General features: G+C 38.1%; 1 protein-coding gene across 4 annotated transcripts in view; it reads right to left on the bottom strand.

The window, feature by feature from the left end:
- Positions 1-1,289: 1,289 nt before the first annotated feature.
- The window catches only part of LOC126418660 (serine/threonine-protein phosphatase PGAM5, mitochondrial), a 38,379-nt gene continuing 16,033 nt past the window's right edge, over positions 1,290-23,635 (bottom strand). For 2 of the 4 annotated variants that reach the window (XM_050085541.1, XM_050085539.1), the window contains exon 5: positions 15,823-19,362. In XM_050085541.1, coding sequence (XP_049941498.1) covers positions 19,212-19,362 — 151 coding nt within the window. In that variant the 3' untranslated portion in view covers positions 15,823-19,211. Of the gene's footprint in view, positions 1,664-2,373; positions 2,504-15,822; positions 19,363-21,386; positions 23,507-23,635 lie in introns of those variants that run through there. The other 2 variants (XR_007575884.1, XM_050085542.1) reach the window with 2 other exon arrangements.

Raw genomic sequence — 23,635 nt, 5'->3', positions numbered from 1 at the left:
AAATACATTCTTTTAACGTAGTCTCCTTTTATTGACACATATATACAACTGGCAGTAGGCTCATTTATGAAGCGCATTTTCAGCTGTTATTACCAGTATCTGGACAAATGGGGTAAAAACAGACAAAATCTATCCTCAAACAAACGAAGCATAGTTCATCCCTACATCACAGAAGTAAAAACTAGTAAACATTCGAAAAATTAAGAACATGCATAGTTTCTTTTAAGAAGAATAAGGCAGTGAGCTAACAAATATAAGTCTACAGCAGCACTAAGGCAAGTACATTTTCGCTCCATAGACAGTTTTTCGAATGACAGCATTGTCATTATTTCAATGAAGTCTTCAGAGAGATTGTGGCGCCTATCTGTCAATACTTCATTACAGTTTGAAAACAGCCTCTCCCAGTCAACATTGGAACATGGGAATGCTGCAGCTGCAAATTCCTGACTGTCAACGGCAGTTGCCTGCAGACATTTCACTATGTCAACATGTCCAACTGGATTGATATTTGGTTTTGAACAAAATTCTTGAGAGACTGTTACCCCTTCAGAGTATCTGCAGTACTAAAAACAGCCATTCCAGATACAGATTGCAAGATCCTGGCAATTTCGAAGTTAATAGAAATGAGAATTATAGTCTCTGGATCAAAACAAGAATCCACGGCTGAGAAAACTTATTTACTTGGATCTGTAACCATGAGAGTCGACAATTTCGTTTATAGGTGCAGTCCATTTCTCTTCAATCCCTCCTTAATTTCTGCCTGAATCACTACCCTCTTTATCGTTTTTAAAATCTCACTGGTTTCATTGACAAATATTCCTTTTCCCCAAGTTTGAAGCATACTTCAAGATGCTTCAACTCTGAATAAAGTTCATGTGAAGTTGGATGCTTTGAAGTCTCTAAGAAGACAGCCATATTCATCAAGTCTCTGGCATTTTCTTTAACACACATAGTCTCAGCAAGAATTCTAGTTACATCATTATCTGACAGTGAAACTCAATGTCTGCATTTGGCAGCTCTCGCATATCACCACTGCGGAAGAATTCTATCATTACCTCAAAATATTCTGCTACATTAACGGTTGAGGAGAGCCAAGGGTTCCATCATGTTAAAAACTGGAAGAGGAAAAAACCTTTGGATTTCTATTTTTCTCTTTAAGAAACTGCAAATATAAATGTTTCCTCTTCCTGGTGTTTGAAAAAGTACTCCTAATAAATAACTGATTGCAGTATTTAACTTACTGAGTTCCTTGAAATAAACGTTAGCAATTACATTAATTTTATGTGGCCAACACTGAATGTGGATTAAATTATCACCTATTATTGTTAACAAGGAGTCGACACATTTGTTCATATACCTAGCACTGTCACTCACTAATGCTTTGACATTATGATGCTGTGTATTATGTTTCAAGAGCCCCAAGAATAGCCTGAGCCCATTGTGTCGAGTTTGCTGCATCAACAACTTTCACACTTGCCACAGAAAGCTTCAATAGTTCTCAACTACACAACAAAAACACAACAATCTCTTCTGTCAGTGGTCTCATCGGCTAATATAACATCTTTCCCTGTTAATTGTTCTAATATCCCAGTTTTCCTTTGCTCTTGTACTGAAGGCACAATAGTCTCTCTCATTATTTTAATACATGGGATGTTACCAGCACCTAAAAAGAACAGTCAGTTAGTTATCTTAACTTTTAAAATAATATGATACTGTACAAGAGAAAAATAGGGGGGGGGGGGGGGGGGGGGGGGGACCAGGGTAATTGGAACACTGGGTTATTAGAGCAATGGCCTGTAAACAGTAAACCAAGCAATTGAAAGGTACCAGGGAGTAGTTGTGGATTTGTAACAATCAGCTCTTACACCTAAATTAATATCATTATTTAAGATTCACTACTTAGATTTTGGTGAAAATCTCAGGGTATGCAGTGCTGGGGTTAGGTACATTCTTAACAGGCCTACAATACATACATACATTATAAATATGAAGGAGTGGGATACACTGTTCCAATACTTACAGTTGCAGCCTTAACATTATTGTTTTTTTAACTATTAATGGTTTGTCCCTAATGTAAGATATAAAGATGACAAAATTGGGAAGTCTAAGCATTAATATAAATTTTAACCGAAATACCTAGGTAGGTTTGTTTTAAACCTTTGCAAATATTTAAAAAATATATATTAATTTCTGTTGTAACTGTCCCACCCGCCCCCCAGCCCCTCACCCCACTATTATATCAAAGATAAGAGGTACAGACAGCACAATTGTGAACTGATCAAGAGTACATGTAAAGTGAAGATTTACCAAAATAATTTTGAGGCAGGCTGCGGCCACATTATAAATAAATAAAAAAGTAGCACCACTGCTCACCTTCAATGAACTCGTCCATCCACTGCCGAAAATCTTCATTCTCCAGTTTGTGGAGTGGAGTGGAATGTGCGAGCTAACATCCCAAAGATGTTCAGTTCCTCTTTGTCGACATGTCTTGGCTCAAATTCGTCTAGGGGTTGAATCGCAAGTGTCACATTACACACCCTAAATTAGACACTTGTCACCCTTTGGTTAAATTTTCTGGGTGATGGCAAGTTTGCGAAATACAAAGTTAACATAATTTATAACAACATTAATAATAATATTGGGAACTAAATTAATGACTCGTAAATGATGTAGGCCACACAGTTACGATTTGGTTAGAATAATGTTTATTCAGAAAGCAAACTAATAGCAAAAGTGGTCGCATTTAGAGTTATTATTACACTCGAACGCATATCCATTTGACACAGTTCGATCATTCACAATATCATCGCAAAATACAAGATATCTAAGCGAAAAGTTAAGAGTTCACACCAGGCACACGGCTGCTCATCGCTCAGAGACTTAAGTCCCGCAATACCACACAACGCAAAATTTTCTAAGTCGTTTTACTTCTGAGCTGCCTAAAGATCGCGTCTCAATCTGAACTGTTGATTCACTGAAAGGGTGTAATAGGAAGAATGACCTGGAAGTCTTGCTCGATTCTTTCAATTTGACATCTGTCGTTAATTTTCCTACTTGGGTAGTAAAGTACAGCAGCACATTGATAGATAACACTTTTATAGTCCTGATGAGAATGGCCTTTCTGTTCATGGTGCTCAGCTAGTTACAGTATACGACATAGCTCCATTCAGTAATTCAAAACTACCCTCCAAAGTTGTGTGTTCAATTAATGACTCAACAATTAGAAATTTCAGAGAAAATCTTCAGCAGTTAGAGTGGGACGATGTGTACAAGGAACCCAATGCTAATTTAAAATATAACTTATTTCATGATACACTTTTAAGAGAATTTGCAAACTGTTTCCCCAAGAAAGTCGTTAAATCTAATTATAACAAACCACGCAAAAAACCTTGGCGTACTAAAGGAATAAAAATATCTTGTAACCACAAAAGGGAACTGTATCCAACAACAAGAAAGAGTAATGACCCAGGAACAGCCAAATATTATAAAAACTACTGTGCTGCATTAAGAAAGGTTATTAAAAAGTCCAGAAGCATGTGCATCATGTATGAGATTAATACCTCTGATAACAAAATCAAAACAATTTGGAATACTATTACAAGGGAGACAGGGCAACCAAGAGTACAGGATGATGGCATTACCATCAAAGCGAATGGAAACTTGACAAACAACAAGCTGGAAGTCGAAAACATTTTGAATAATCATTTTTTAAATGTTGTACAGAAAATAGGATTTCAATGTTCATTAGAAGAAGCAATGCAGTTAATGGAAGAGGCCTTACCCACACCATTTGATACAATTGAAATTCCACCCACATCTCCTTCTGAAATAAGGAAGATAATAAACTCTCTCAAGAATTAAAGCTCACATGGAATTGATGGCATTTTCAGCAGGACAATAAAAGCTTGTTCCCAAGAGATAAGTGGGATTCTAAGCCACATATGTAATAGCTCTCTGAAGCAGGGTATTTTCCCAGATAGACTGAAGTATGCCATTGTTAAACTACTGCATAAAAAGGTGATAGTCTGATTTCAACAACTACTGCCCAATCTCTCTTCTGACTGCCTTATCCAAAATTCTTGAAAAAGTAATGTATTGTAGAGTAGCTTCACACCTTTGTAAAAATAAAGTTTTAACAAAGTGTCAGTTTGGTTTCCAGAAAGGTTTTTCAGGGGGAAATGCTATATATACTTTCACTAATGAAATATTAAATGCTCTGAGTAACCAGAAGTCACCCACTGGGATTTTTAGTGATCTCTCAAAGGCATTTGATTGTGTAAATCATGGAATACTTCTAGATAAGCTCAAGTACTGTGGTATGAATGGGTTGGGTTGTTTTTGGAGGAGGAGACCAGACAGCGAGGTCATCAGTCTCATCGAATTAGGGAAGGATGGGGAAGGAAGTCGGCCATGCCCTTTCAAAGGAGCCATCCCGGCATTTGCCTGGAGCGATTTAGGGAAGTATCGGAAAACCTAAATCATGATGGCCGGACGCGGGATTGAACCATCGTCCTCCCGAATTTGGGTATGAATGGGACAGTGCTCAAATGGTTTAAATCATACCTAACTGGAAGAGTGCAGAAAGTTGAAATCAGCAGTTCACATAATATGCAAAAAACTTGTGATTTCTCAAATTGGGGAACAATCAAGAATGGGGTGCCACAAGGTTTGGTCTTGGGTCCTCTGCTGTTCTTAATATATATTAATGAGTTGCCATTCTACATTCACGAAGATGCAAAGCTGGTACTTTTTGCTGATGAGACAAGTGTAATTATCACACCCAACAGACAAGAATTAACTGGTGAAATTGTAAACGATGTTTTTCAGAAAATCATTAAGTGGTTCTCTGCAAATGGGCTCCCATTAAACTTTGACAAAACACAGTATATAAAGTTCCACACAGTAAATGGAATGACACCATTAATAAATATAGAGTTCAATCAGAAATCAGTAGTTAAGGTAGAATATTCAAAATTTCTAGGTGTATGCACTGATGAGGGGTTGAACTGGAAAATACACACTGAAGATCCGCTTAAACGTTTGAGTTCAGCTACTTATGCTACACTACTGCCATTAAAATTGCTACACCAAGAAGAAATGCAGATGATAAACGGGTATTCATTGGACAAATATATTATACTAGAACTGACATGTGATTACATTTTCACGCAATTTGGGTGCATAGATCCCGAGGAATCAGTACCCAGAACAACCACCTCTGGCCATAACAACAGCCTTGATACGCCTGGGCATTGAGTCAAACAGAGCTTGGATGGTGTGTACAGGTACAGCTGCCCATGCAGCTTCAACACGAGACCACAGTTCATCAAGAGTAGTGACTGCGTTATGTGACGAGCCAGTTGACCAGACGTTTTCAATTGGTGAGAGTTCTGGAGAATGTGCTGGCACTGGCCGGAGTGGCTGGGCGGTTCTAGGCACTACAGTCTGGAACTGCGCGACCGCTATGGTCGCAGGTTCGAGTCCTGCCTCGGGCATGGAAGTGTGTGATGTCCTTAGGTTAGTTAGGTTTAAGTAGTTCTAAGTTCTAGGGGACTGATAACCTCAGAAGTTAAGTCCCATAGTGCTCAGAGCCATTTGAACCATTTGAATGTGGTGACCTGGGCAGCAGTCGAACATATTCTGTATCCAGAAAGGCCCGTGCAGGACCTGCAACGGGCGGTCGTGCATTAGCCTGCTCAAATGTAGGGTTTCGCAGGGATCGAATGAAGGGTAGAGCCACGGGTCGTAACACGTCTGAAATGTAACGTCCAGTGTTCAAAGTGCCGTCAATGCGAACAAGAGGTGACCGAGACGTGTAACCAATGGCAACCCATACCATCACGCCGGGTAATACGCCAGTAGTGCGATGACGAATACACGCTTCCAATGCGCGTTCACCGCGATGTCGCCAAACACGGAGGCGACCATCATGATGCTGTAAACAGAACCTGGATTCATCCGAAAAAATGACGTTTTGCCACTCGTGCACCCAGGTTCGTAGTTGAGTACACCATCGCAGGTGCTCCTGTCTGTGATGCAGCGTCAAGGGTAACTGCAGCCACGGTCTCCGAGCTGATAGATGCCTGTCATCTCGACTGTTAATGATACGAGGCCGTTGGGATCCAGAACGGCATTCTGTATTACCCTCCTTAACCCACCGATTCCATATTCTGCTGTCATTGGATCTCGACCAACCCGAGCAGCAATGTCGCGATACGATAAACCGCAATCGCGATAGGCTACAATCCGATCTTTATCAAAGTCGGAAACGTGGTGGTACCCATATCTCCTCCTTACAAGAGGCATCACAACAACGTTTCACCAGGCAACGCCGGTCAACCGCTGTTTGTGTATGAGCAATCGGTTGGAAACTTTCCTCATGTCAGCACGTTGTAGGTGTCGCCACCGGCGCCAGCCTTGTGTGAATGCTCTGAAAAGTTAATCATTTGCATATCACAGCATCTTCTTCCTGTCTGTTAAATTTCGCATGTGTAACACGTCATCTTCGTGGTGTAGCAAATTTAATGGCCACTAGTGTATTAGGGTCATTGCAAATTTTGGCGATATACATTTCAGTAAATTAGCTTACCACGCCTATTTTCATTCTCTGCTGTCATATGGCATCATATTCTGGGGTAACTCATCTTTGAGTAAAAGAGTGTTCATTGCATGATCAGAATAATTGCTGGAGCTCATCCAAGATCATCCTGCAGACACTTATTTAAGGAGCTCGAGATCTTCACTGTAGTCTCACAATATATATATATTCACTTATGAAATCTGTTATTAACAATCCGAACGAATTCAAAAGTAATAGCAGTGTACATGGCTACAACACTAGGAGAAAGGATGATCTTCACTAGTCAAGGTTAAATCTAACTTTGGCTCAGAAGGGGCGTAAATTATGCTGCCACAAAAGTCTTTGGTCACTTACCTAATAGCATCAAAAGTCTGACAGATAGCCATATAGTTGAATTTTTGGATATAGCAAGTGGGTAATTTCCCCAACCCCCACAAAAAAAAAAAAAGAAATATTAAAAATATTAAGGGTCATGTAATATTTTGTGTAATGTAATATCTTGTATAGACACCTTTTATTAACCTGACACGTTCCACATCATTACGAAGTGTTGTATTCATGATCTATGGAACAAGTACTAATCTAATCTAATCCAATCCAATCCTTGGTGTCTTCAGCCGAACTGCTTTCGCGTCTACACGAGCACTGTCCCTCTGCCCTTCCGCGACCGGGTTTTCCCGCGCCCCGAACGTCCTCGCTCAGCTGACTAGGGCAGTTTCCTTCCCTGAAGCCGTCCATCTGAATAGCTACAGCTTACATTATTTTACATTTTAACATATTTAAATAGTCAAAGCTTGACCAATTTCACGTTCTAAATTAGGTAACAATAATATCCATTACATAATAAACGTTTTCTTTTACATAGAACCAATATAATTTCCTTCTTAGCTTTGAATGGCATAGCCAGTACCCTTGCACCAATGTGCTTTCCGATAAATAAAAAATAACTACTATGCACTTAACTTTACAACAAATATTCTATTACCTAATGATTCAATAAGGTGTCATGCTGTCATCATTCAATGTGTTTAGTGTGGAGGAAATGATCTGATGCTTAACTGAAACTACTGATAATTTAAATTTACTATACTTTTAAATAAATGAAGTTACAGAGTTGATATTTACAATGTTTGTCATTTTAATGATGCGCTTCTACATGAAATGTCGATCGTTAAGATCGACTAAAGCGTTCAGATTTTAGCATTCAGGTCTTGTGTTCCAAAAGTTGTGAATTTCACTTTAACAGTAAATCCTAAACTATTACAGGTATCATCAATATTCAAGTTTTTTTGGGATCACCATGAAAATTTGTGAAGGACGGCAGATTACAATTACTGTGGCTTCATTCCCTGCATTAATACAGAATTAAATAGTTTCCATTTTTTTTCCTTTATGGCCAATCTTAGATCTGCCATATTTAACACTGCTACGTCTCTCTGACCACGAACGCCTTCTTCTAGGTTTCCCTATGACACAGGTTCTTGTCTGTCTCACTCGCACAGGCTGCTTAGGCCTCAGTAGACAATAGACGCCTGTGCGTTTCCCCACATCGTTGTGAATCTGAGCCCTTTGTGGCGCACTGTCCTGAACGATAGGGTTCGTTTCACAATTCCTGTAGGCTAAGTCTTTCGACCATATATTTAAATGAGAGCGTAGTGCTCGTTAATTCTGGCCTAAGGGACTATGGAAACATTTTTTTATGTTTCCATAGTCCTTTGGGCCTGATATTCACAATCGTTCTTCTTCAAAGCTGCTGCTAATTGTAGACTGCCACTTTATTGGCAAACTGGTCTGCTTCAACTTGTTGCCCTTGTTTTTCGGTCTGCGCATGTTTCACTATAGAGTCTACGCGCCCGTGAAAGTCTGACATTGCATAATTTACAAAACACCTAACTTATCGCGAGCATATAAACCATAGATTTCAAATTCTCGCACCCTTTCATCAGCGGTTACTTCAGGCTTCGGCGTTTTCACAGAACACACCTGTTCGTCGCGGAGTGTAGAATAAGAATACTATGGAAAAAAAAACAGCAGATGATAAACATGAGTATCCGAATCCGGGAACGGCAATAGCTTCGAAACGGTTGAAAAACGCGCCAAAATCAAAACACGAGTCAAGTGAAGTGTACCCCCACTCTAACTCAGGCAGCTATGCGCATGAACGAATTTGGCAGCGTCAGAAAATTTTTTCCATGTGGTTTCTGGCTTTCTCTCACTGATTATGCACCAAACAGTCTCACTGCACGTAGCCAGAAGCGGGAGTAGACTCTGCTTATACGCAATTTCAGCACTGCGCTTGCAAGCCGTCTGGTAACTGCTTAAACGAACGTTATTTCTACGAATTTGAAAACAATTGTATCGATATTAACTGAAATAGACCAAGTTAATACACGCAGAAAAATACGCACTCAGCCTTGAATACCATAATGCTATTGATATTGCGGACAATATTGTTTATTTGCAAGGGCTGGAAGTGAGCATACGTAAAACAGTTGTTCCTGCCAATGAATAGTCTCAGTAAACTTGACTAAAGGCTTAAATACAAGCATGTACATTATCAACGTGGTGTGCGTGCTACCACGGAGTACACCTTTTTCTTCGTTTGGATGGTTTGAGAATGGGTCCTAATACGTGAAACCGGAAACGAAAGTAACTGAATTTTGCAACTTTGGCTGTTTTCTACATCAAACTGGTTACCACAAGTTGCTGTCCTGTTATTAATCCAGCGTGCTGGAAATTCAGAAAGATGAATTTTTATAGCTGCTCGTTTCAATCGCAGAAATTAATGCTGTTCTGTAAGATACCGGCCTCCACCAATCATTCAGAACTCATCACATATTTGGAAATAAACACCTACATATTTCATTCTTCGATCTCTAATTAGACGGAAATGTTAACATCATTTATTGCAGAACATACTTGTATTATATTTTCCTTTACTTTTACCATAAAAAGTGGTAGAGTCGTAACCTCAATAATTGAGGACGGTGTTCACAGTGTTCGCGCCCACCTCCTTCCAAATACTTGCATTACATTCATAACAAAAGACCCGGACTGTGTTGACAATGCTACGATGCAAAAAAAAATACATATTAGCATGCAGTGGACACAAACCTACATCTGTTCGTATCGTAAACCATGAAACTATCCTTTAGGTTATGGCTTAGTCATTCAGCTACTGTCTCAAGTCTCAATGATCACATTTCTTTAAGCCTTATATCTTTGCTGCGTTAATAACCCCACTTAATGAGCAGGGTGACGTGTTTGTGACAGATTTTCACTGTGCAATTGGTTTGAAACGGCATACTGCAGCACATACACAACAAAAGAAATAAATAATCGAAATTCACAAAGTGGTCATTCGCACGCGCTCGCAAAATTCGATAGTCGAGAGGTCACTAAAGTGCGCGTCATTTATGTTGGCGGCCGAGTTTAGGTTCGTTCTGCGCATCTGACATCACAAAACACAGTCAGCCAATGAACAGAGAAAGACGTTGCCACATCTCGACTGCAGTGCAGAGCATGGACGAGTGTCTTCAGTTTTAGAAACGTTCAGTCATAAATAAAGTAATAGAACAAAAGCAATGTCTTGATAGCAGACATTCTTTTATAGAAAGTTTGGAAAAAGCATTCTTTATACCAATTGCTTCATATTCTCTCAATTAATTAAACCAAACAAGCAATAAGACTCCTAATTCAGGCGATAGCAAGGAAAGGTGTTTGTATCACTCTCACGAACCGCTTTTTCGCAATAAAGAACAGCGGTAATTGTTTATTTCCTATTGTACTTCGACGAAGCGTGAGTAATTCATAGTCATACCAACAGTGTTTGTCAGTATTTTGCGTGACGTTTTATAGTCCCCATGGCGTTATGTACTCAGACAAGGTGCGTTAGAGTAACAGTTAAGGTGTTGGGCTGCAACGCGATAGGTTATAAGTTCAAACCTTGTGAGATGCTTAATATTTTCATTATTTAAAAACGATATCGAAGTTCCTTACTTCACGAATTATATTCGTTTGAATGCAATTTTTTGAAATTTCTAATGCTTTGTCTCTTCATTAACCCTTTCGCTGCTGCAGACACGTGCTCGCCGCATTCCGCGCTGTGCGCGATTTTGTCATCACTGCACTGCTCGCCTGTGCAGACACATGGTGTTCCCACTGCTTTGACACACTTATCATTCGATTTCACAAAAACTATTTGGTCCAAAAATTTGATTTTTTACACGTCTTCTTGACTGATACCTTCCCCCCATAAATGACTTAATTTTTTTTTATGTTCAACGCAGTTATTATGCAGCATTAAATGTAGTAAACCATTGCACGAAATTTTGAAGAGTTTGCAGAGGTAGAAGTCCATAGCGTATACTTTCCGTATGGTCGATTTTAGTTGCCACAATGTTGAGAATACTGTATAACAATATCTCATTTAATTTAAGCACGACATAGGTGTCGTATGTAATATTGAGAAATATTCCGTCTTTCGCGACTGTAATAAAAGTAATGTTTACATCGGACGCGTTTGGCCTTATTTTAAAGCACTTCAATCAAGGAAAGGTATGGCACATACACAATGGTACTCATGTTCTCTTTCTTGTTTTTGTTCCACAGTCGCAGTTTTACCAATGGTACTGAGATATATTCCTCTTCTGCAACTGTAATAAGGGACCTATTTAGACAAGACGTGTTTCTCTCTTTTGAAGCATTTTCAGTGGACAGTATTTTGTCTCCTCCATTGCCAAGTGACCTTTCGTAGTTTTGTGCTGCGGTAACACAACATTCAACGTTTGTGTTGGCAGATCAGTGTTTTAGCAAATAAATGATGTTTGTGTGTGCCACACACAAAAATTATATTTGACATAGCTCAGAGCACTTCACTGATAGACGGTACATTCAAGTCCTAACGTTTTTGTAAGTCCACAGTTTTGTTTAATGTATTTTGTCTAGTTCCTTTTGATTGATTGAAGTGCTTTAAAATAAAGCCAAACACGCTCAGTGTAAATAAAACTTTTGTTACAGTCGTGAAAGACGGAATATTTCTCAATATTACATACGACACCTATGTGGTACTTAAATGAGCTATCGTTATACAGTAAATTTTATATGAAATTTAGGTATCTTGTCCACATTTCATTCTCAACATTGTGGCAACTAAAATCGACCATACGGAAAGTATACTCTATGGACTTTTACTTCTGCAAACTCTTCAAAATTTATTGCAATGGTATACTATATTTAATGCTGCATAATAACTGCGTTGAACATCGAAACAAAATTAAGTCATTTATGGGGGGAAGGTGCAGTCGAGAAGATGTGTAAAAATCAAATTTTTGAGCCAAATAGCTTTTGTGAAATCGAATGATAAGTGTGTCAAAGCAGTCAGAACACGATGTGTCTGCACAGGCGAGCAGTGCAGTGACAAAATCGCGCACAGCGCAGAATGCAGGGAGCACGTCTTTGTAGCAGCGAAAGGGTTAATGCGGCCGTGGTGGCTTTACTTCATGAACTGCGCGCTCCCCCCTAAACATAAGCTTGCGAACTATGCTATACTATGGCGCTGCTTCTATTGGTGCGTGCGTCGTGTGCAACTGGCAACGCAGCAATCTCCCGCGTCTGGGCGGGCATGCGTGAGCCGCCAAGATAAAAGAATTGAACTATAGTGATGTCACGACTGCAAAAAGTAGATCGACAGTTGAACATGAAACATTTCAACATTAAATGTGTCACTGACAACATTAGGTTAACGACACTTCTTACAAGAACACACAAAAATTTTGTTGAAAAACTCCCATTTTGCGTTACTTCCCTAAAAACCGCCAAATTCGCGTTACTTCCTTAAAAACTGCTGAATTTGCGTTATTTCCTTAACGATGAAATGCGCGTTATTCGTCGCGTTATCGTTTAAACGATTTTTTTATGTCCCTATTCATTAGCACACAATTTGATTACAAGCTGCTGGGGAGGTACAGTGTCAAAAGCCTTCTGGAAATCTAGAAATGTGGGATCAATTTGAAATCCTTTGTCGATAGCAGTCAACACTTCATGTGAGTAAAGAGCTAGTTGTGTTTTACAAGAACAATGTTTTCTAAATCTGTGGTGATAATGCATCAAAAGACCACTGTCTTCGAGGTAATTCATAATGTTAGAACACATTGTATGTTCCAAAATCATGCTGCACATTCACAATGATATGGACCTGTAATTTAGTGCAAATTACTCCTATTACCCATCCTGAATATTGGTGTGACCTATTCAACTCATGTACAGACCCAAACTTCCATCTGTCATCAACAATGTGCCTTCAACCTGTATTCGTTCATCCATTATGTATATTCCTATACAGATGAGGCAATTTACTTGAAAGTCACTTTCCCAGTGTTGGCAGATAAATATGATATGCATGCATGTCCAAAGGGACACTGCATCATAATTCAGAATAACACAGGCACTGGAATTTCGTATAACTGTATGGGTTGGATACATATTTGAAATTAGACTCAATTCTTCTTTGAAGCTTTCACCAATTGTATGATCTGAGTTGGGAGGTTGATAAAAGGATCCAATTATTATTTTATTCAGGTTGCCAAAAATGACCTCCACTCATTCTAACTAAGAGGAACTATCTACTTCAATTCCACTAAAAGATAAACTCCCAACAGCAACAAACACCCATCAGCAACTGCATTTTAGCCTATCCTTTCTGGACATCGTTGGGCCCTTTGCTAAAATTTTGGCTTATCTCCAGCTTTAGATAGCTTTCAGTGCCTAAACAATCTGAGTATCAGTCCTTCCATTAATGTTTGGAACTCTAGTACTTTCCCAACATAGGTACAACAATTTACAACTGTTACCTTGATGGTTCTACATGCTTTCTGTTTTCGGTCTGCACACTTTTGAGACAAGCCCTTTTTGTGTTTTCCTGATACCCTCAAACTTAAAAAACACCCAGTCCACACCGCCCATGTAGCTGCTTACTGTGTTTAACGGGCTCCTGACTTATGTAGTGGAACCCAAAATCCCACCACCCTATGGTGCAAGTCACGGAATCTGCAGCCTACATGGTTGCAGAACAATCTGAGTCTCTGATTTATATTCTACTCGGCTCTGTACCACAGATCCGCTCCTTCGCACTCCTTGATAAGGCCGTTGGCTGAGTAAGGGTTACATCCTATGCCAGAAGTCTTCGGCCATCATTGTAAGATGATTCGTATTCAAAATTTAAGCAGAGACAGTGTTCAAACCAGGGATCTAGGACATGTGGATTACTAACCATAGATGCTACACCTAGACCATGGCGTTTCGCTAGCTCACAGCGATTGCTGTTCCTCTGTTTTTGATATTTCTTTCAGAAGTTTCCAAACCTGACATTTTACATTACCCATAAAAAATTTTAAAAAACACCTCCTGGATGAGGAACTCAACAGTTTTTGTACACAAATGGTTACATCACCAGTATCTGAATATCTTATCCCCAACAGCTATATAGTTGTTTCACGCTCTGAACAACACAAATATCACACAAATCAAACATACTTCCTGAATGTAAAAATCCTTTCCTTCTGCAAACTGTTTTTCCCATGGTTCAGTCAACAGCTTTCAGTAGAGAGTGTTGTGAATAGACTCCTACTGGAGAGTATTACTTTCATTCTAGATCATTTGTTCTAGATAATATATGCCAATACAAATGCCACTATTATCCAAATTAAAACCATGTTATGTATTTTCACAAACACCAGTTTCAAAAGCTGCTAAACATACAAAATTAGATGAGCGCAGGCTCTGCTGCATTTGTTGGTAAACTCTGGCCATTTCACGCAAACATTACTCATTCTTACCACTCTGCAATGTCCATGAGTGTCAAAATATTGGGTTTTAATTTTAGTACTACAACATCATAAACGAATAAAAATTTGATACGGAATTTCATTATATACTCTTAAATATAAACTGAATATAACAAATGAAAACGCATTCATTAGTCAATATTCTGAACAACTTATTTCAAATAAAGAGAATAAAGAGCACTAGACTGATTTTCTAAAGCAAACAAACCACATCCTTTCACTGGTGTTATTTATATAATTAACTTCACTTTCTGCATTATATTTCAATTTCCAAGAGATGAAACAATACAGACTGACCCTAGAGAAGTAGTGCACTACATCATATCAGTTGTTGCCTCAAAGGATCATGTGGTACTCCATGGACATTTACTTAAACAAAAAATTCTAAGTTTACTGCCACATACATTAATTACAAGCCCCCGTGCTTTGCCTGTGGGCACATATTTCAAATACGAGTCCACCTACAGACTTGGCAAGAGAATAATATGTAACTATTAACACGTGGATCTTGTTACAAAAGAACCACAATGTTTCTTCAAAAGAACGAATCACATGCTGGTGAGCCAGGCATTTCAGACATTACACAGGAAGAAGTCCCAATGCTTATGGAATATCCACAAACAAGATGATTTGAAAAAGTTACACATTTTTATGGTAGGCCATGCAACTTTTATTAAATGTTGCACACCACACTTCCAAGTGGCACAGGAACATGACACTATTTTTTAACATAGTCCCCCAGTCTCTAAAACAATTATCTGAACTACCTACTAATAGTTAAGTTCCTTGATGATAGCACTCCTTGGTCACTGAGCCATTCAGAAAACACTACCCTTATCCTCTGAAGACCTGTGATTACTGTGAATCATTTTCTTGATAGCCTGCACATCATCACCTATGGTCGATGAAGATGATCTTCCTTCCCAGTCAAACCTAAACCACATATGTGCAGCCTTGGCAAAATTGCTGGCACCATTTCACTATGGCTGGATGCAACATTGTATCTGGCCCGTATATTACCAGAATTTCACAGAGAATTTGTTCATAATTTACACGTTTTGCCTAAAAGAGTATTTCTGTCCTACATACTTTAACTTCGGAGTATGTTTCCAGCTGCTGTACCAGTTCCCCACACTGTGATGCACTGTTATCCGCACTGAAACACTATGGCTGTAGGGAATCCAAAAGATGTACTCTCCTCCGACAAAGCTACTTACTCAATGGTCTTAATGTCAGATGACATGTGCAGCTTACTTTCTGAAGCCCTATCCAACTAACATCTCTTATACTACTGGAGAACAAGAAGACATCGATGTAGAGGCAAATTAGAAACTATGTCTTGCTGAGAAATACAGCAAGACTTCCTACTTCATAATAGGTAATAAGAAAATATCCAAGTTCCATAAATATTTCAGCATATATTTTCTAATTTAATTAATTTATATATATATATATAAAAGTCAGTACAAAAGTCAGAAACACATAAAATGCAATTTATGCTATTCACACATTAAAATTATGGATTGGAAAACGTTGCATATATGACAAGTGAAAAATATATCTGTAAAATTGTGTTTGTAAAACAATAATCTGAGTAATCCACATTATTTCTGATATATTCTCACAATACTACTTTCATATGCTTCTACAACAAAATACCACAGAGTGCATCAAAAAAGTCACAGTTTAATATATGTCCTGAACATGTCCTGAGCACCTTTATGATTTCAGGCAATTTTCCTAGTAAATCTTGGAGCACCAATAGATGATATGAACTATTTAAAAAATTAAATTTATGTGACGACTATGACATGAATAATACTGTACTGAAAGTAATACTATTGCCACTAAAATACAGATTTTTAGTAAGGAAATTACGATGCTCACTAGTCAGCTCTGAAAGGTAACACTTCTTTATCACAGTACAGAATCACTGTTCCTTCTTATTGTAGATGAAATTATATTATCACAGTCCTGTTACAGATATGTTTCTACTTAATGTCCTATGTTCCTTTCAAACCTGTTATAGCATCAGCTCATCATAAAGTTGCAGAAAACAATGTAATCCACATAAACATGCAAAATGAGATGACGATGAAAATAAATCCTAGTGACTAATGACAAGATCTCAGACAAATTACTAAATCATAATTTAAAAACACAAATAAACATGAACAATTGAAGACAAAACTGAAAATAAACTGTACATTACTAAAATGGCAAGACATTACACACAAGAAAAATTTAGAACTGCTATACGGGCAGTAGTAAATACATGAACAATTGAAGACAAAACTGAAAATAAACTGTACATTACTAAAATGGCAAGACATTACACACAAGAAAAATTTAGAACTGCTATACGGGCAATATGAAAATGTAGTTACCTTCAAATCCAGGAGCATGAAAGCTCATAAACATGAAACTGCTATGGCAATGCTGGAATTTTAAAAACCTCTATTACAGCACACTTAATTTCCTCACCTATACTTAAATGTATTTATCGCAACACAAAACAACATCAATACCACAAAGTTCACTTTAAATGGAAACATTGACAATCTGAGCACTGATATGTGAAAGCATATTCTGACTAGTTCTTTCTAACAAATTATCTCATCCACAGCATATTGTTTCATACATGAAATGTTTCAAATACAACTTTAATAACAGAATAATAAAATAAATTACTTTTACTGCAATAGTTCTGTTAACGGTTGGGCTACATCTTCACAAAAAGCTATTAACAACAATGCTGTTGTGTCTCAACTGCTTTTTGTTTCTAAACATTTGTAATTTATCCCAAATGGAGTGAAAATAGTAGTTTCCTCCAAAGACATGTCAGGTAACTTAAGAGAACTGCAGATTACATTCTCCCACTATCGCACGCTTCCATGGATAGCAATGGAAAAAAAATGTGACAATCCATGACTGGGTTAAATGTCTACTTGCTGTGATGTGTTGCTGAACCAAAGTCATCATTTTTGCCTATTTCTGTACACCGTTACTAAAATGGCCAATCTCAAATGAGTCAGAATTCAATTTCATGCTGAAGAATGAAAGCAAAATGTAGGTTGCACTAATCACAGGGAGGAAATGGAACTAGATATGAATACAAAAAAAACTGTCTCAAATTACACTACCATCATCCCAAAATAAAGCACGTATTTGGATTATGAAACATCCAGTTTTCCACAAGAAACAGGTCCAATCTCAATACTGAGTTTTTGATACTTGAGAGTGAAGAAGCTTTCTATTGTGGATTTCTACCACGAAAGTTGTGTGCTTTGACACTCATCTGATAAATGTCATTGCAAATTTGTGCAAGTGAGGTTTGACAAGATGCCAATACTAGTATGTTTAACTTCCAATAACATTCAGTAGTCCAGCATTTATCACTTTCTAGGATTCGGTCACAAATTTAACTGCCACATCTTTCATTTACATACACTACTGAAGTACTATACAGCAGCTGATAGCAAGGTAAACCTATCATTCTGTCATACCTCTCCTACGTCACACACTGTACAAAAAGACTACTTTCATAATATGCAGCTGCCATTACAAAATGTCTTTTGAAACCTTTCATGGTATAACCACGTGATCCTGACAATTTGAACCACAGAATGAGGAAATTTGTAACTGCAAATGAGAGTAAACCATAAAGCTTTACAGCAGTAGTACGTATACTTATCACAGCCTGTCTTTGAACCATTCTGCAAATAATGTGATCAAACCATATGTCATTACTCCAATATGAAATCAGTGTGTTTTAATTTGGATTGATATTTCTTCCAAATGTTTTTGTGTCATAAGAGTTAACCTGAAGTAGAAAACTATATGAATTGTTCCTAATGTGTTCTTTACTCATGCATATACCGAGAACCTGTGATGGGAGGGTTGTTACTACACTAATGCACTTCATAATTAGAGACAATATATGATAAACAACATGAACAAGAAATATGAGAACAATATTCCTGGTATTGATGGGCACGTACAAAACTATATGCTCGTATCATAGAAAGAGGTAGTAAATACACCTTCTCTCTGACTCTCCAGCTTTAAAGAGAACTATTTAGTAACAGAAACAAAGTAATCAGCCTTTCTGTTCAGTGGATATCTGTCTAGTTGCCATATGCATTGTAAAATTTTTCAAAGAAAGCCTATTTGACTTGCAGAGTAAATCTTACATAAATTAACTAAAATTTTCAAGCAGCTCAATGTGTGTCTTCCAACAGTTTTATCCTATTCATCAGTCATCATTTCACATCAAGTTGGTGTCTGGTGACTTGCCTCAATGGTCTGCATGATAGGCAGTGCTATGACTACTGATCCTCATCATCTTCAATGTTGTCTTTTCGATACACAACATTTCTAATTTTACTAACTGTCCAATATTTTAAATAAATTTAACTAAATGAATATACAGTGAATAACACATTCCAAATGTCACACAAAATGTTCAAATGAAATACACCACCATATTTTAGTGCTAAAATGTTCAATATGTTTTGTTGGTAAAAAACAAATGCAGCTCAAGAATAGAAGGTGGAAGTCTCATTTCTGTTAATACCCCAAAAAATTTCCCTACAACAGGCACTAAATGTCTGAAGATTCCTTAAAAAGCTGGTTATCACACACACAAAAAATGTCACTTCACACAATCTAATTACACAGCAAACAGATCAAAAGTACACATCATATTTTTTCCACAGTTGTGCTCAGTCCAAAAATAGCAACAATAATCAACTCCACTTAAAAAAACTAGTTTCTCCTCTCAAAGTTTATGTGGATGTAATGTCTGCTGCAGGCATGTGACCGGTGTCACCAAGAGAACGTAAGTAAACAAATCCGCTGGGACGGATGACAATCCATGTAATACTTGCATGGTTCAGGCTCAGACGCAACCAAGCTTCAGGAGGAAACTGCAGTGCTCTAGAGAAATGAAGAAAAAAAAAACAACAACACAATTTCAAACATCAGAAATGAATAAACGTAAATGGATAGTTTAAAGGGTGTACATAAAGTCCAGAAACGCTTTCAATTATTTATTGCACAAGAACCAAACATTGTACAGATATCATACATATGTCATTTTGAAGAGGAACCCTGAAAGTAGGTCCCGAGTTCGAGTCTCAGTCCGGCACACAGTTTTAATCTGCCAGGAAGTTTCATATCAGTGCACACTTGGCTGCAGAGTGAAAGTCTCATTCATTTACAAGATATCTTATTTCGAAAAATTTCGTTACCAACACCTTTTTGTGCCATTCAACCAGCATAGTTGCTAGGTATGATGTTGTTATGTTTTCTTACAGTGTGCTTGTGTGTTCCTTGAGTGCAAAGTGACTTGTTAGTCAGTCAGTGTGTGACTGTCCAAGCACTAGGTCATGTGTGGATGATAGAATTAACCAATGCAGAAAAAGCCAACATGCTCATGGTGTAAGGTGTGTGTACGAAGAACGCAGTTCAATTTTGTATGATGTATGCGGCAAGATGTCCTGATAGATGTCAACCATCTCAACAATTATTTATCAACCTCTTCAACCAGATATGTTAAAGTTGTATTGTAACACACAGACAGTGTAACAGAAGAAAACAAGTGATGACAGAAGGCAGGAAAATTAACGTTCTTGCTGCTGTTGGAGTTGACCCACATGTTTGCTCTCATGCAATCTCATAAGAAAGTGGCGTGAATCAGGCAAGTGGCCTCTGCATTCTCCATCGATATAGGTTCCATTCCTATCACATATCTCTCCATCACGAGCTGCATGGAAATGATTATCAGAATCATGTTAACTTTTGTACATGGGCATTACAACAGGATACTCCTGATGAAACCACTATTACCAATCAAGGCCACGTAAACTGCCAAAACATGGATTACTGACCTGTTGACAAACCCCGTTGGCTTTGTCAGGTGAACATCACTATTTGTGGAGTATAACACGTGCTGTGTGATAGTGAACCATCAGTTCACAGATCTGTTTTTCACAGATGGAATACTAAATGTGCACAGGTATTGCTACCTCCCTATAGTCCATCTTCCAAGGTCACTGCAGACCAGGAGAAACCTATGGTACCAATATGATGGCTGTCCAGCTCATAATGCATAAAGTGTCAGAGCGTGTCTTCAAAAATTATTTCCAAATCCTTTGACTGGACATACAGGACTTTTACTTTGGTTGGCCCATTCCCAAGATTTGATGCTTGTAGACTTTTTTCTGCGGGGAAAGCTGAAAGATGTTGTCTACAAGGGCATATCAACTACAACCAACGATATGCAACAATGTATTACTGCAGCCTGCCCAAACATCTCCATTGAAATGCTAGCATGTGTACGCAGTTGTTCCATAACAAATTGCAGGTGTGTATTAACACTGTCATGGTCATTTTGAATACTTGCGACAATCAATTGTCTTGTTACTGATCAGAGTCCACATAACTACTGTACACACTTATGTTGTTCTTTACTGTGTGCTACCACAGGTATTATACAATTATCGGGACGCGAACTTTTCAAAATAAAATATATCATAAACCTTAGAATCCTGGCAAACAAACATCACTGACATACTAATTTACCCTACTTTTAGTTTTTTAATGTCAATAGGTACTGTTCCATGTTACAAAAAAATGTTTCCAGAAAAAATACACTCTCTAAGCATTACTACGATCTGTTAATTGGCTAACAACATAAGCCCCTGACTATCAATCACTTCTGTGAAAACCGCTCATCGATAGCACGTTCCATCTATACAATATTTGTGGTGCAAGCTAAAGTGATTCATCCCACATACAGTATATCTATAGGCATGACCTCCATGATAACTTCAGTGCTGATGCACAAATGAAACTGAGCATCTTGCAGCAATAAAGGACTCACTGTGAGCAAGTAAGTGCACGAGCAGTGGACACTACTAGTGTAACAAGTTAAGAATTTGCGGCGGAAGGGAAGTGTGTCCATATGGCCGTAGCGGTTAACCCTGCAGTGGTCGCACAGGATATTGTTTCATTGTAGGTCGCATAGCGTCTCACAGATGCCATAAGCATTATTGCGCCAATAATGTACTTTTAGTTCAATCTGTTCAAGTTTATATTTGTAAAAACACTAATCAAGTACTATAAAAGAGAGGAGTGCATTATGACCAATGGAAAATAATTTATTTTTCTGATTTTTAAGTATAAATGTGCTTCATAAAACTGCTGACTGTCACATTATGTAATTTTTAATGCCTTTCATCACAAATGTGGAAAACTAACATACACTTTTCAAAAACTTTCATTACAGTCTTTGTACGGAAATGTTGCTATTTAATTGCGTTGTACAAATTATAACAGAAATATCACATTCAGTGGACACTACTCTCAGCACTCAGCACATACTTGCTGTGCACGTTGTAAACACAAATATTTCTTACAGCTGCAGCATCTGTACTTGGTGTACCGGTTTTTTTAACTACCAAATTTACAGCAATTCGGTCTTTTTGAGCTTTGGTCCTCTTCTGTAGGTTGGACAGGGGCCACATCTGGAAAAAGATTCTGAATATCTTGTCTGAGATTTCTTGGCAACGATAAGCACTGGGAACGTTGACACAAGTAATCGTCAGCTAGATTATGCGCCAAAAGTTGCAGAAACTAGCTGTGCCTGATGCGAGCACTGCTGTTATTTGCATGGTATATTATTTGCGCATTGATACTTGCAATGTTCATCATGGTATAAAACATCACCACTGGCCATCTGTTGGTTTTTCTTGATACATTGTACGTGCCGCATAGCTGATCGACAGTATCAACTCCTGATTTGCTTGCATTATAAAATGTTATCATTTCTGGCTTTTTCTTATTGCCAGAAGTGGCATCAATTCCATTATCATGATGCATTGTGGATAGTATCAGAACCATCTTGTTTTTCTTGGTGACATATGACATTAGAATTGAGTTTTTCTGAAACCCAAACAGTGTGGTTCTTATTTCCCTGTTCTCGCTTGCGTAAACTCTGGCGGAATCTCAGGTTTATTCTTCCCTATAGTTCCAACCAGAGTAAGAGTCTTATGATGCAAGTAGTCAGCTAACTCTAATGATGTGAACCAATTTTCTAGTTATATTACATCCAGTTCCTGAGATCTCATTAATGAGACGTTTCACAACATCTGTTGGTTTGTTGCTAACTGCAAATGGCCCTGTAGGCTGCTTACTAGCATAAATTTCCAAGTTGGCTGTGTAATACATCCTAGCATCCACCAAAGCAAATATTTTGAGCCCATACTTATTTGGTTTGCTAGGGGTGTAATGTCTGAAGAAACACTTGCCCCTAAAAGCTTCCAGCTTTTCATCAGTAGTACAGCACTCCCCGACAGAATAAGCATTTCTACAATTTTCCACAAAGGGTGAAAACACCTCATATGGGGGCTAAATTATCCACCTTCTTCCTTTCCTCTCGGATATCCTTGTTGAACTTCTAGCAATACAACAGGAACCTAAATCGTTTTTCAGCTATTATCAGACAACATAACTCAATTCCCATTTTATTGGCTGCCCATCTATCTTGGGTGTTAGTATTATCTTTGCTTGCAGCACATAAATACAATATTTCTAACAGAGCTTTTACTTCAGATACATCGGTCAGTTGAGCATCCCTTTCCCTGGAATAATTTTTCTGTACTTCATAAATCTTTTTATTTGTGTGATCAACAATACTAGAAAGTAATGCACCATCAAAAAGTAACTCCCAGTGTTCCATCGGTGTTCTGGCATTCTTAGTGGCTCCTTTCACTCCAGGTAAATGAGTAACAATGTTTTGTCGTTGAATACGAACATTTTTGGGGGACACACTTTTGACCATTTTGTGGATTTGTTTCTTCCCAGAAAACATTCGTCCACATGATCATCACCATCACACTCACTGGAGTCCACATCTTGCTCAGTATTCGAATCTTCTTCTCTTGTTTCCACATTGTCTTCTTACACATCATTGTAAATATCAAACTCATCATCAGATTCCTCGAACAGTAGTCGGAGTGCAATTTCCCTATCATGTTCATTTTCCAAATTGTAGGTCTTCTGTGAACTCATGTTGGATCTGAAGGTAAACAAAAATACCTGTTAGCAACAGCTGTTACTAACAAGTATTAAAAGCTACTACGTTAAATAAAAAATTTAATATACACCTCCAGTAATGGCAAAAGGTCGCGTGGCACCTGGTAGACTC

Source organism: Schistocerca serialis, chromosome 9, assembly GCF_023864345.2.
Source record: "Schistocerca serialis cubense isolate TAMUIC-IGC-003099 chromosome 9, iqSchSeri2.2, whole genome shotgun sequence".
NCBI classification, from domain to species: Eukaryota; Metazoa; Arthropoda; class Insecta; order Orthoptera; family Acrididae; genus Schistocerca; species Schistocerca serialis.
This window is presented reverse-complemented; position numbering and strand designations above follow the sequence as displayed.